This window comes from Choristoneura fumiferana, chromosome 23, assembly GCF_025370935.1.
Source record: "Choristoneura fumiferana chromosome 23, NRCan_CFum_1, whole genome shotgun sequence".
Taxonomy (NCBI): domain Eukaryota; kingdom Metazoa; phylum Arthropoda; class Insecta; order Lepidoptera; family Tortricidae; genus Choristoneura; species Choristoneura fumiferana.
Window position 1 is genome coordinate 13,188,705 of NC_133494.1, and position 15,127 is coordinate 13,203,831.

General features: G+C 38.7%; 2 protein-coding genes across 4 annotated transcripts in view; both read left to right on the forward strand.

The window, feature by feature from the left end:
- The window catches only part of LOC141441013 (uncharacterized), an 83,662-nt gene that overhangs the window by 37,368 nt on the left and 31,167 nt on the right, over window positions 1–15,127 (forward strand). The window lies entirely within an intron of this gene.
- The window catches only part of LOC141441012 (malate dehydrogenase, mitochondrial-like), a 29,999-nt gene that overhangs the window by 12,298 nt on the left and 2,574 nt on the right, over window positions 1–15,127 (forward strand). The window contains exon 5 of the mRNA XM_074105626.1: window positions 14,601–14,801. Within this exon, the coding sequence (XP_073961727.1) occupies window positions 14,601–14,801 (201 nt within the window). The remainder of the gene's footprint in view (window positions 1–14,600; window positions 14,802–15,127) is intronic.

The window sequence follows — 15,127 nt, forward strand, 5'->3', positions numbered from 1 at the left end:
CATTTAACATTTCCAAGTTCGCACAACTCCGCCGTTCCAAACTGTTATTACTTGGTTATTTTAGCGAAGTACCTAACCCTTGTACGCTGGTTCTATTTATACAGCGGATTTGACATTTCTCAACCCAAAATAATCCGTTTCTCGTGTTCGAGGCATTAATTTCGTAAATGTCACTAACCTACGTAACATTCCCCTTAGAGAAGCGTAGTTCTGGGCTAGTGGTAGGTATAGGTACTGACGGCATTACAGAACTAAAAAATGTCTCAAACGTTAGACTTTTATGCGATTTCTTGATTGGCCTATCAAGCAGAGGATCGTGGGTTCAAACCCCAGCGAGCACCTCTTGAGTTTTTCGAAATTCATATGCGGAATTACATTTGAAATTTACCACGAGCTTTACGGTGGAGGAAAACATCGTGAGGAAACCTGCACAAGCCTGTGAAGCAATTCAATGGTGTGTGTGAAGTTACCAATCCGCCTGGGACCGCGTGGGAACTACGCCCCCAAGCCCTCTTATTCTGAGAGGAGGCCTGTGCCCAGCAGTGGGACGTATATAGGCTGGGATGAATACATTGTAGAGTAAGTGATGACCGGATAGCCTAGTGGTTAGAGAATCTGACTACAGAACTGAGGTTCAAGGTTCAAGCCCCGATCGAGGCAGATATTTGTTTGTAATTTGTTTGAATAATATGAATGTTAAAATAATCTTTGGAACACCGTAACGGCTCATCCCCTTCGTCTGCTGACTGCACCTAGACAACTATATGTTTTCGATGGCTAAGTACCTACAGTTCCTTATGTTTTGCAAATTCTTTCTTCAAGGGAGAGACGTGTGAACCTGTGATGAATTTGTTTATTATTATCCTGGTATTTTCTTGTGATTGTAAAACTATCACATTTGTATCAACTTTTTGTTATTCGAATCTTCCTTTAGTTCCATTTTTCCGTGCATTTCTGACTCGCTGTGTACCGGCCTCGCTGTGTAAGGCGGCGGGCGGCGGCCCGTGACGTCACCACTCGGCCCGTGAGATACGCTTCATGAAATCGCCCGTTTGCGGCCCTCGGGGACCGTTTCTCGCACCGCTGTCAAAACATGAACATTATACGATACTAGAAAAAGCGTCTCGGTAGTTTGAATCTTACTAATATTAGTAAATGCGGAACTTTGTGAGTTAAAGTGCAAGCGTGCGTGCGTGCATGCGTACGTGTGTGTGGGTACGTGTGTGTTTGTGTGTGTGCACATAACCTAATTTTTATCCTGATATTTATATAGGATCAGGATATATGAATCTAAAATTTCGAAACATCTACCGATAATTAAGGGACATAAAATTTTGCAAGGGTTATTCATGCAACGTAAATAAAGATCACGTTTTAATATTTTGGGAATTCGCGAGCGAAGTCGCGGGTATAGCCTAGCATCAGATATACGTTTTGGCAAGATTCATTAATTCTATTAAAACTTTAATTACCGCTGCTTTTGTAAGAAATGTTTCATAAATTAAAAGTCTCCAGTCCCGCCAGTCCCACATCAATTAAAACCTACAAAGTACGTTTCGAATTAAAACTCTTAAGTGCGAAACTTTTTCTAACTCGCGGAAGACAAGAAAAGACCGCGGCCGTCGATTTTCGGCTCATGAATCCGTGATACCATCTCCGGGGACTGTCTGCCGTCGACAATGCGGCTTTTGTGTAGAGTGGCCATAAAAACTGCCCTGACATTTCTTGTAACAGAGATTTGGCGTTAAACCAAATAACAAAAAAATAATAAAGAAAAATTTATTGACATTTCTTTTAGCTGTTAATTTATCCTACTTTAAATGGTTTTGAAAGAAATATTATTAGTTTTGTTGATTACTTACTGCTTACATTTCATTCATTCAAACTGTGTAAACTTTGTAATAAATGTATCATGAAAACATTATAATTATTTTTGTTATGAGGTCATTTCTAAAAAACTTGACACATGCCCCTGGTCCGGTCGCAGTCCTGGCAAAGGGTCAAAAAACCTGACATATCAGGACAAATCCTGAAGTATGGCAACCCTGCTTTTGTGCGCACTATTGAGAATTCGGTGTAAAACATCGGCTTTTATTTACGCCACTTTTCTATGAAGATCGGCCAGTCTTTTACCAGCGTATTTTATCTGACTTCAAGAAAAAAAAACTGTTGTTGATGTTGCGAAACAATTTGTAAGTTTTTTTAGTTGAAGGCAAACGAACAAGCGGGTTATTTGATGGGAAATTCGTCACCGCACTTAAACACCAACAACTCAAGGAAAGTCACTGGTCTGTTGCCGGTCTTTAAAGCAAGTATAGTTAAACTCATTTATTGAAAGCTGATGCCATAATGGTCTGAGAACACTGCTGACGAAAGTTGATTCCACAATTTCACTATAAATTATTTTTTATACAATATTTTTGCTGACTACTTTTTGTTGACTTTACTTTCATTTTTTCTTTCATTCATCCATTTCATTATCCAATTTCAAGTCAATCCGATCACTAGAAGTGGATAACTTTCCATTTGCAAAATTTGACCTTTACAGATGATAAGCAAAGACACATTCGGCAAACAGGAAAAGTTTGACGATGGGATCCAAAAGGAACCATGAATGGTTCCTCCAAGTAAATTTTTCAAGTTTCAATCTCATATATCTTTAAGCTACACGGGAAAGTTAACCTATTTTTGCAAATTATTATAAAGAGAAGAGCGTTATTTATTCTCGCACTAACCCCTTTCGTGGTTTATAACTCAGCGTCACGCTATGTTCAGTACTTTCAGTCCAGCAAGCTCACTTTAGTAAATTTGAGCTTTTCTATTAGTTCACAACCTTATGATGTGTCTACGTTCTAAGCGATCAACCGATTCCTAAATTTTCAAGTCTGTTAAGTACTGTTGAGTGAGACGCAATAAAAAAGATGTATCAATAAGGGTCAAAGCGCAACATTTCCTATATTATTATAAATACAGTGATCGAGTTATTGCCCGTTCCATATTTAGTTCTTGTTTTTAGGAGGATACGTATTTTAATACTCCTTACAAGTAAAACGTGAAGTTATTAAATAAAAAAAAAAAAACAAGTCGCTTCCGATTTAGATTCGAACCCTGTACTTTCAGTTTGTAAATCCGACATTAAACCGATGAACCACCACGCTGACGATAGAGCCATCAAAATTATCGATCTTATCGCGCGTGAAATCCGGAACAAAGAAAAATACGCCAGAACTAAAAAACGCGTGTTTTCCCAGAAACAAAATCAAGCTTGCAAATTGATTGCTCGCCCACCGAAAGCCATGTGGACAAATTTCGTCAAAATTCTCAGAACCGTTTCCTAGATCTCCGAAACAAATAAATATATACAAGAATTGCTCGTTTAAACATATAATAATAAGATTTGCGAGCCGCATTCACTCCGCGTGCCACTATTCGAACGATACATCAAACTTTCACAGAAGCCTTAGACATGCCTTTATATGGATCATTCGGGCTGGCGTAATAAAAGGCGTCGAGATTTTACGACCGGCCGTGACTGCCTCACAGCTCTGTTTATCACACAATTTTTATGGCTGAAATGCTGAAGTATATAGCAGTACACTTAGCCTGTGACATCCGTAATTGATTGTCTGCGTTGTTTATTCATCTCGTTTATAGGAGGCATATGACTGAAATTCTTGAGAGTTCGCCTGTTCTCTCGCTCTCGTTGCTCGATGTATCCATCTTCATCATATTTAAGCGGCAGAAACAGTCGGTCGGCGACCAGCCATTTTACTACATTTGACACCATAACATGCCACATTTACTTTACCCCTCACCTGGTCATAAATGACGTACTCCTCTGAAGAACTGTGTCACTGTAGGTATATTTATCAGATATATGATAGGGCCATTATTACTATCAAAATTAGGTGTGGAGATAGTTTGAGATCTTGGGAAAAACATAGGATAGTTTTATCCTGGAAAATTGTGCAGTTCCCGCAGGACGCGATAAATGTATTCTAGGCAGTCGTTACCGCGGGCATGGCTAAGTTAAGTGGTAAATTAAAAATATTAGTACCTACTACCTAAACGTTTGATCAGCCTTGTCTCCTAATATAAATGGGACACTGAAACATCTTCCAATTCCCATACCAACATAAGACATTTCCACTCCAAGTCGCGTTTCAGGTTGCGTTTATACGAATCCAAGGACTCCTCGTGCTGCAAGCGGGACCTCTGCTCCGTGGTTCAGGACCTACAGCACATCAACACCAACTGCCTTGTCCAGGCGTTCAGCTGTTGCGCTTGCTGTGATCTCGAAAGGTGTTTGCAGGTGCGTTCGTATACCCCTTCACCTTCTTACAGTAAGGCTGCGTTTCCACTAGAGATGTTCGAGGAATATGTTTTTCGGGAACAATAGAAACGCTTCATTTAAACCATCCTCAGAGGGTGCAAAGTACTAGGTGGGGGTAATGAAATCTATCGCAGCGCTCATAGTGGCCAAAAGATGAAATAATCTAGGCTCTGTCATCTGTCATACTCATATGAATCTGTCATTAACAAAGCAATTTGTATAGACTTTAGCTACCTAATTTTAGTAATAGATGTTTGTGTTATGATGCGAGCTTGAATTATTGAACACTGTCCCTGTTTTTTTCTTAATTCCTCTACATCTCGGACATGTCCATTGTCCAGCAACAATTTTCCCTATGAAACGGTTTGTGGTTGAAATTTTATATTGAGTTATACTCACAAAACCGGTCTTCAAAATGATACTCATTTTGATCTGAAAACGATATTTAATTTTTACTATCGATATAAGAACAATTATTTAATTTTACTATTATTCAGAAACCAATAAGATACCTTTATCTTTTCGTTTTACAGTAAAAGTACAACTAAACATGAAGTAAACAAACCCTGAAAAACGAAAATAAAACACAGTTTTTGAATAAATTTTACTTACCTCATTTAATTTTAATGACCAAAAATGAATTCACAACCTTTTGTCCACCCAAATCACGGTATCGCAGTAATTTTGTATTATAAATTAATACGTTATAGGTTTGATTTTTGTCACAATGTCGCGATGAAATTTCAAAACGTCAGAGCATCAGAGCCAAAAAAGTTGCGGACGCTAGGTGGCGCTGATGTCGTGCACAGAGCCAATAGATAAATGGAGCGTTTCTATTGGTTCATGACAAACACATTCCTCGCAACGTATCCTCGCTCATCTCTGGTGGAAACGCAGCCTAAGTGTTATATTGATTTTCCTTGTCAGGCAATGTGATTCCGCTAGGACATTTTCTGTGGAAAAGTTCCTCTCGATTCAGTTGGTACTAAAGTATCTATAATAATTCGAATTCGCCTATTTGTGGTGGGCTAACTAAAAAGAACTAGCTTGACGATATAAAGCGACAAACTAAGCGTGCTTCCAGAAAATTTCCTTCTCGCAGAATTAGGTGTAATATTTTATCTTGAATCCACATTAAGTAGGAACCAGTCTTGCTTTAGTGGGCCAATAGGGTCTTTTAATTCTAAGCGAACCAAGGAAGATTCTGAACAAATCCTATTATCATAAAAATGCAAAGCCTATTAGCATTTCAGCCTCAAAATCTAGGTTTCAATACAGCCTGGGGTTTTATTCAAAGAGCCTTATTTAAATCTGTCTCTTGAAAATTTATATATAAAAGCTGTAAATTTGCTTCGAAGGGAGAATAAATCCAGTGTTCCGATAGATTAAATCATTCAATGGTTTGAAATTGAACTTGCCAACTCAATATAAAATCCAGATATCCGGGTATTCTTATGGGGTTATGGGCCTTACGTTAAGTAGCATTTGGGTTCTCGCAGAATTTTTGTCAGGCACAGTGAAAATTTAGAATCAGCTTGCATCACCAATAAATACAATTTAGAGAATTTATTGAAAACTCGCTGCTCTTATATTTATAAGAATTAGCATGTTCTGATAATTATTAACCTTATTTAGTGAAACGAATCTATTGAAATGTAATGCTGCTCCGATTTGAGTATCTCGCCCGCTACGATATAATCTGATAGGGACTGTTAAAGCAGTGCAACCTATTATTGAGTGTTGCTTTGACTCCTTTATAAAAACATGTTTGTCACCAGTCGTATGCAGCAATCCTATATATCCTATATATAATAAAAGCAAGCCGCTGATTCCACTGGCAATCAAAATTTGCATATTATCTATCTCTGCGGCGCTCAAACTTCGCTATTTAAATACCCAAACTTCATGTCTTGATGAACGCGTGTTTTGCCGTAAAGTTAGAATTGGTTGATGTTAATTAACTGATATGAAAAGGGAAGTTCATTTGAAAATGTCACAGATGTTATTCATTACTCTTCTCGTTATAATTTTCACGACTTGAGTTGTTTACGTTTTCTTTTTACTACGAATGAGACCGAGGTAACGGCAACTTGCAACCTGTGTCTACTGGTTGCCCACAACTTTTGTGTTATTATCTGGCCTAGAGGGAGGCCTGCTAACGTTGTCTCTTCCGGTTCGTGGTCACCACTCGAGAACCTTTCTCCTCCGGCGGTTATTTGCACTTCGAGCGATGTGGCCTGCTATTTCCACTTCAATTTAATCTATTAACAAGTAGAAATCGGCCTAGTTCGAAAAAGATCAAGAGAACCAAAGCTCTCTATACAAACCGCCACGATGTCGAGGCGTTTCAACTAAGCTTGGTTTTTCTACGCAGTTCGGTTAACTGGCTGATTCAAATATTAATCCAGCACCCTAATTGTGAAACCTTTTCGAGCTTCCCTATAAATTTCGCAACAACCCATTTAACCCTTTTACGGTGCTTAAGCAATCCTTCTGTATACAGGTATCTGAATGAACAAGGGCCATGAAAGGTCCAGCCCAGTTAGGATTAGTGATGTGCTGGGTGTTACATCCGCGGATACTAATACGGATTATTAAAGTCCTGATCCGTGTATACGGATAAAAACCTTACATTTCTTATAAAAATACCAATATTCACACATATTTTGAACTGATAGATCAAATAAAACGTTGTAGCGACTATAGTGCCACCTTGTCACAGAATAGGTTAACTACTACGATGCTGCGATTCGTATTCTATACCGCACTATCGAATTTGCTCAACTCGTTTGCATATATAAATACAACTTCCAATTCTTAAAATTTGCCTGGAGAGAAATCTTAATACTGTGGCATCTTCTTAAAACGTCAAATTTTCAACAATATTTTACTACACAAATAAGTGATTTTAATGAACGAAAATTGGAATTGAAGTATTTCGTTACTACATTACTTGAAAATCTTGATAAAATGAATAAAGCCCGCTATTTAACAGACCACAGAATATTTAAGTATATATAAACCCAAAAACCTTTATATAAATAGTATCTATTTTTTCTTGCGAATATCTTGATACGGATACGGTTACGAATGTCCGGCACGTCTCTAGATGATTCATTGGGCTTACGTTTGCTAAAATTGTGTGCTTAGGCATATTTCAATTGGGACCTTTTCCCCTTTGTCCAATTAGTTTTCTTTGTCCGAGCACATTATTCGCGAGCAAAGGGAGCCGTCGACCTCTCTGAGTGCCAATCAATACTACGCCCTAACAACCACAAATACCCCGAACGCTGTTCTTTGAGAACGGCTGGAGGTATTCGCAAACATGTCGTTTGAATAATGTTTTGGACATCTTTACTTGTCTTATTAAATGAGACCACCCTTTCTTTATAACAGCTAGAAGTTTTTGACGTAAAGTATTTGAAGTTTTCCTTTATCTTTGCTACTCTTTATTGCCGATTACGCGATTTTATTGCCGAACGACTCACGCAAAATGGATTAATGATAATGTGATTTACTTAGGTCGATTAGTCGTTCCTAATCCTATTCCATCCAAATAGATCTAAAACGGCTCCAAATTCTCGCAACATGTCAATTGACGCGACACGTAAAGTGAGCTTTTGTCGTGTTTCCCTTTTCCAAGATCAATGGGCGTAAAACGTTAAGTTTAAAACGAGATCACATTGAGTGTAAGCTAAAGTGGTCTGGCGCCAATCTGTCTGGCAAGCGGATGAATTTCTCTCACGGAGGCTTCACTTGACTCCTACGACGCTAAGGCTAAAGTGCTATGTGAGGCAAAATTCAAATCCGATAGATTACGTTACCACGTTTTGCCGACTGTGGGACGTAATGCTGCGAGTAATGCTTCGCGTGTGACAGGAATAAGAACAAAGGGGGAGGCATAATTTCACGAAGAAGGGGATGAAGGATGATAAACTAATCAATTCTGAAACGATATTTGTAATGCGAAAAAAACGGGTAGTCATCTTTTCAGCTCATGTTGAAACGCGCAAAATATAAAAACTGTTCATGTGTGCAAAATTGAGCATTGGTAGCTTGTATTTTTTTTAGTTCGTAATGTAATTATTTGCTCTTTATTCAGAGTTAGACCAAAAGGTATCGTAACAATCTCGTATCTCAAATCAATAAGTCAACAAAATTGACCCTTGAAATTATGTTCATTAGTTAGTACACAGAAAAATAATCGATTCAGGCTTAGAGTCATGTGGGGTGGGGGAGTCATGTTTACCCCACATGACTCTAATCAAGTTTGATTTGAGGATAACATAACACAACAGGAATTATCTTCCATGTTCAGCGGATAACCATAATCCAACGGCCTTATTCGGCTGAGCGTAAATAGGGCTTATTCTTAGCAAACATCCAAGGAGTAAGATATATTTTCATGAACTTGCAGAACACGGATATAGTATTGATGCTTGAGACCGGTGACGTGAGATCCAACATGTCTTCGGAGAAGCGCTTCCACACGCAAGCGCCGATCGTAAAGCGATATGCTGACGTCATCGCCAACGAGTGTCCGAAAGCGTTTATTATTGTCTGCACTACGCCTATCGACTGCATGGTGCCGTTGATCGCCGAGGTACCTATCGCATTTCAGATTTTATATTAATCATCATCAGGCATAGGAAATCAGGCGGCAAAATTTAATGACTGGTAGGGAGTCCCTCTAGCGATAAATTCAAGTTGTCTTTGAAATTTGGCCCCGAGATTCCGATGTCTGAATTAGGGATGTCACGAATATTTGTATTCGAATTCGCATAAGTATGCGAATAATTCGCATCATTTTCAACATTCGCATTCGCATAAAACGATGCGAATATTTTGCGAATGCGAATGTGTGCAAGTCGTGACGTGTTTCGCCTGCGCCGGCCACCGGCCGCCGAGCCCGAAACGCCGACTCGCGCATACGCATAGCGCGCCAACCCCGTATTACGTGATTAATTTTGACCAATAGAAAGCACTTTTACTTGTGACAGTGGCTTGTGATTGCTTGATTAGTTTTGTTTTTAAAGTTAAGTTTTTAATGTACTCCCTTAATATTCGCATTCATATTCGCATTTGCACATTCGCGTCCTAAATATTCGCATCCGCATTCGCATTCGCAAATGTGCTAGAAATGACATTCGTGACTTCCCTAGTCTGAATGATCATGTTTACTGCTGGACACAGCTTTCCCCTAAAGATTTCTCGCAACCCGCGGCTCTTGCAACCTTCACCAGGACACCAGGGCCTAATTATACTACGTCTTTCGGCAGGCGGTCGCGACTTAGAACACATTAGGTAGCCCTAAAGGCCAACAGTTTTTCGAGCAATGTGGACATATCAATAAACTATAAGTATCTAAATACTGGTATTTACTTGTAGTTGGACAACAACTAAAACAATAAATGTTTTTGGTGCTTTTATTAATTACTTTCCGCATTTCATTCTACTGTTCTAAGTATTATTATTTTCAACCGACGCAAAAAGCAAAAAAAGCAAAAAGCTTGAAGCAAAATAAAGTAGTGCGTAGTTGTCAGATGCTGACGAACGCGGCCCTGCGTGTTTAGCAATGATTCGCAATATTTATTTCGTGTAACGAACTATCGACCATCGATATCATCGAGGCTCTGCAGCTATCACGCTAGGTGCTGTCACGGAGACAAAGCAAAGAAGTAAATGTTTTGTGCCCGTGTTAAAATGCTTGTGTCCTATGGCCACTGGGTCTGTACAGAGACAAACCATAGCAACGTGGCTGCTGATAAGTACTATTATATTAAACTACAGAATTGTCTCTGCTGGACTTATTCAATGTTTCCATCTGCTCTCACCTTCCCTTTCTTTCATTCATACTACATTGAACAAGTTTTACACTAATCCATGATGTCTTCCATAGACCAACCAGAGACAAAGCTATATGAGACTGCTTTCACCGAGGCCGACCCGCTGTAAACCAATTTCGCACACACCTCCGCCCACAGACAAGTTGCTACTTGCTACTGTACGTGCTAACAGTCTATAAAAATTAACGTCCCCAGTGTAGGTACTGTGTATTGTATTTCAGCTTAACATCGGCTTGGCATTTACTTGCGAATCTGTACTTCGGGTGTATCAAAACACATTGAAATGTCATGACCCTCTCGTCAAACCAAATGGAAAGGTCAAATCAAAGTATAAATTATTATCCAGAGTTGCCCCTGCTTTTCTTAATTTGGTGTCAGCGTCTGAAATTTCTTTGATAAATACTGGTACGAGTGCCTTTGCCAGTGACCTTTATTATCAATATACATAACCATAAAAAACTGCACAACAAATACTGCCCTGCTAAGTCAAATGAAATCTCGAAAAAAAACACTTAAATTATTAATACCTACTGTTGTGAAGCTTGAGAGTGCATCATAATTATCGTATGGTTATAAATAACTCGTGTTTTTTTTTTGAGATACCGCCTAGCCTTTTGGCTTAGGAGGGCAGAGTAGATAGTAATTGAAGCATGAACTTGATAACACGCTTTAATTAGGCATACCAGTAGTTTTACAGTGAATCGTGAATCCCTGGGCGATAATATTTTTATGGCTGATACTAGAATGCTTAGTTTATGAGCGATTCGAGTCGTAAAGTGCCTAATATACAAGCTTGTTTGTTATCAACCAGTGCCATCAAGCTACTTGACAATAACTGAGAGTCACCATTATTGTAATGAAATGTCAGGGTCACTGACTCTGAAATTCTTTCAACCAAAGCAGAGGCCTTTTCTAAAACATTTGAAATCACAATCATTCTCACCACTTCTCTTTGTCACACGGTATCAGAAGAGGGTAAAAAGAGATGGTAAATGCGATCTCGAACGTGAAAGTGGTCTGAGAAGTCATCGAACAAAAATAATTCTTTATTAATTTTCATCAAAAGTGTACTTTCCGAGCTATAAGTGGTCCATGGCAAATAAAAAAAAACAACATTACATTGCGGTGCTCGATTGACCACTACAAACTCGTTGGCTTTACGGTCTAGCAATGTAATGCAACTTGCAAGATTTTTCTTGCAAGTCTAAACTCGGCTTAAGGAAGTCGAGTAAAAAGCATGTTGTGTTCACTGAGGCTGTTATAAAACCAAGTAATTTAGTATTCTCTCTGCAAACTGAGGTGAGCAGAACATAAATCATTAAACAAGGAAGATTGGGATAAATCCCTGCTGGGGCTTTACTTTTTATCGCGAAACAAACGCAATCACTCGATGATAAATATTTTACATCCTCCTTGGGCCCCATATTTTCAATCCACAAGCTGAATTGCGTTTTCCTCGTGGGCATCCTCATCTGGGAAAACTATCCTATTTATTGGATGATAGTAAATAATGATAATATCGTCATGCATGGGAAAACCAAGGAAATAGAAGCCAATTTCTATGGAAATAGTAAGAAAAAACTGGCAGTCTGTAAGTGGATTAAGTGCAAATTATATCCTTATTATTTCCTTATTTACATGACGATTTTGCTGTGACATTTATAAACACTTACAAGTAACGATGATCTAAAATTAGTTTGATTTTAAAAATAATGTTGAATTTTTCACTCGTTTCGTTTAGTATTATCATTTGGTTAACTATGATCCCCACGTAAATGTACATAGGTTAGGTACAGTCAAGGAATTTAATTCATGGGCCACCATGAAACCTTTTCAAAGGAAAAGTCATTACGACTTTCCTTGTTAATTAATGCGATGTCACTATGACATTTACTGTGAAAAGGTTCCATGGTGGCCTATGAATTAAACTCCTTGACCGTACCTGCTACTGCATACGACTCGTTCAGCATATTCAGGAAATTCAACTTTTTATTCTCTAGAGTTCCAAGAATAATTGAAACGAGGTACAGTCAACAGCACCAATATCTCACCAAGATACGGCTCTATTTCTAAGGCCGATAGAACGTGTCAGATATTTTTGCATGCTCCGCTGTGGCAGATGTTTATGGTAAAAGACTGTACGGTCAATGAGCCACCATGGAACCTGTTCAAAGGAAATATACGATTTTTCTTGTTAATATCTATGTCGTTTACTGTGAATAGTTCCATGGTGACTCATGTCATGATTAAAGTCCTTGGCCGTACAAGGTATACGAGGTATTTTTTTAAATAAATCCACAATATTTTATCACATGGTTGGAATTTAGTTGACTGAATAAACACCCTTGTAAAGATATTTGAACAGTTTTTTTATACAAAATGTAGTCACGCCTCTGACGCGGTCCATTTTCTATATCGATCAATATCATCATCATCAGCAGCCTTTATCAAACCACTTCTGGGCTTAGCCTTTCCCATCCGTCAGTTCTACGGCATATGTGACCTGCCCACTACTCAGCTTACAGCTTTAGTCACCGACATAGTTAATGTGCTTTAGTTCTCTGACGAATAAGTTCATTCCGATTCGATCCCGCGAAACTCCGAGCATAGCTTTCTCGATAGCTCGCTGAATGCATCTGTATCGAAATATCGGGGGCTCATTCAAGTTAATCACGGTCTGCGTCCCGCAAAAAATGTATTTACCTGATTTTAAAACACCTTGTACAAGTCTTAAATTCAGCTATAGGTAAAAAACTAAGCAAGATGACCACCTGTTGTATGTAGTATAATAGTAACGTGTCCGTATACATAGATGTCGGCGGCCGATCGTAAAATCCGCCAGATCACGAAATTCCTAGGCGTATCCTGAAATGGCGCCATTTCATGACAAGCCTAAAAGTTGCCCAGGCATATCACGATGTGCCTGAAAAACAATACGGCAGATCGATTAGATTAGAGTGATATGCCGAAAAAAAGAAAAAAATAGGTACAACGAGCGAAGCGAGGAGTTGTTAGTTTGAATTGTGACCACAACGCACGAGCCTAGCGAGCGAAGCGAGCGTGCCGCGGCAGTGGCCGGTGAAGTGCCAGAACCGACATGGCGGCGTTTCATGATATGCCTAGGAATTTCATTATCTGCCTAAACTGGCCAAATCATGAAATGGCGGCGTTTCATGATATGCCTAGGAATTTCGTGATCTGGCGAATTTTACGCTCGGCCGCCGACATAAATAAGTCAACGTTCCATGTTCGAAAAATGACTTAAGTCCCATATCAATTATCTGCACTAACATACAACAGATCATCTTCATAAGTTTTTACCTATATTCTCATCTCATACCTACCATCTCAACTAATGTGGCATCATTCTCAATCCGCTTATTTGATGTCCATAATTCCGGCTGGTCACCCTCTCGCGTATTTATGGACCGTGTAAATGCTTCGACCCTTATCACGGTACTCGCTTGATGGTAATGGAAACAGACCAATGCGACTGGCTGCGAGATAAAAATCGACATCAAATACCAATATCACCACCGATATAGGGTAAAGCGAAAGTGGCGTAAAACGTTTCATAAAATTGAATCGTTAACAGGTGCTTTTCAAACGTGGAACCACTTATTTACAACTCGATTTGAATTTGATAATAATTACTAAAAATCATAACGCAAAGCAAAACAAAAGCATTACTTAAAAGTAGGTATTTATTAGGCACTTAGGTATGAAATTTTTTACAAATATGCAATATATTAATAAATATTTCTGTCTCCGTTAAAAATAAATCAAGTCCCAGTAGACAAAATATGAAAGAATACGTAAAGAGGTTCTCTATGAATTTATTTACGAGTTCATTAAAAAAATAGAGCCAAAATACGGAGAACAAATTAAACAAAATATAGCTAAATAAAGCCTGACCAGGGATATAGGTTTGTACTCTTACTGTTTGTAGTTAAGAAACTCAGCTCAAGACTTGTCTCTGTTATTCTTTTACTTGTAGTTTTACTCCTTCCCTAACTATTGCTGCACAATTCTATACTTATCGATAAAGTAAGTGAGACAATCACACTTAGCAAAATAATCGATGATGATGTCTGTTACTCACTATTTCAGTCAGTGTAAACCATAATATTATTACTTGCTTTTACCCCTGACTTTGTCTGACAAGAATTCGTTTATCGCTATCCCGAAGGAACTACGAGTACGCTATTTTCTGGTATGAAATCTTATGTCCTTATCCCATGATCTCAAACCATACCTATCCAATAATGTCCATACCAAATTTAGTCAAAATTGTTTCAGAAGTTTAAGTGTAAAGAAGTAACAGAGAGACAGAGTTTCTTTGGCATTCATAGTATAAGCCTAAGGACCTCAAAATTATAGAAATCACACAGCCTTTCTAAAAACCTGTAATATTATTGCAGACTTTAAAAGAAACTGGTTGGTACGACCCTCGGAAGTTGCTGGGGTCCTTGGCCGTTCCTGAGATGAGAGCCAGCACGCTGGCTGCCAAAGCACTGAGCCTGGAGCCGTGGTACACGAGGGTGCCATGCGTTGGTGGTACTGAAGGAGAGACCTTAGTACCTTTGTTTTCAAAGGCTGTGGAATACTTTGATTTCACTGAGGTATCTTGGGGTTTACTTTAAAGGAACAATATTATATTTTACTTTGACTTTGCAGTACGAGTATACATATGAGTATTTCTCAAAAAGTTGTCCCGTCATGAAATTGACAAGAAATCAGTTTTGTCAAAAATTATTAACCCTGAGGATGAGATCATAAAATATAAAACATCCAAAATTTCTTGACGTAAGGAAAACGTCACGAAATCTTGTGAGGAAAAAATCGTAATTTTGTTACTAGGGGAGGCCGAGGAAAGTTGTGACAGCGGAGAGTAGTGACAGCGTCGATTTTTGGAACTTATTAACTGCTAGCGAGCTCGCAATAGCGC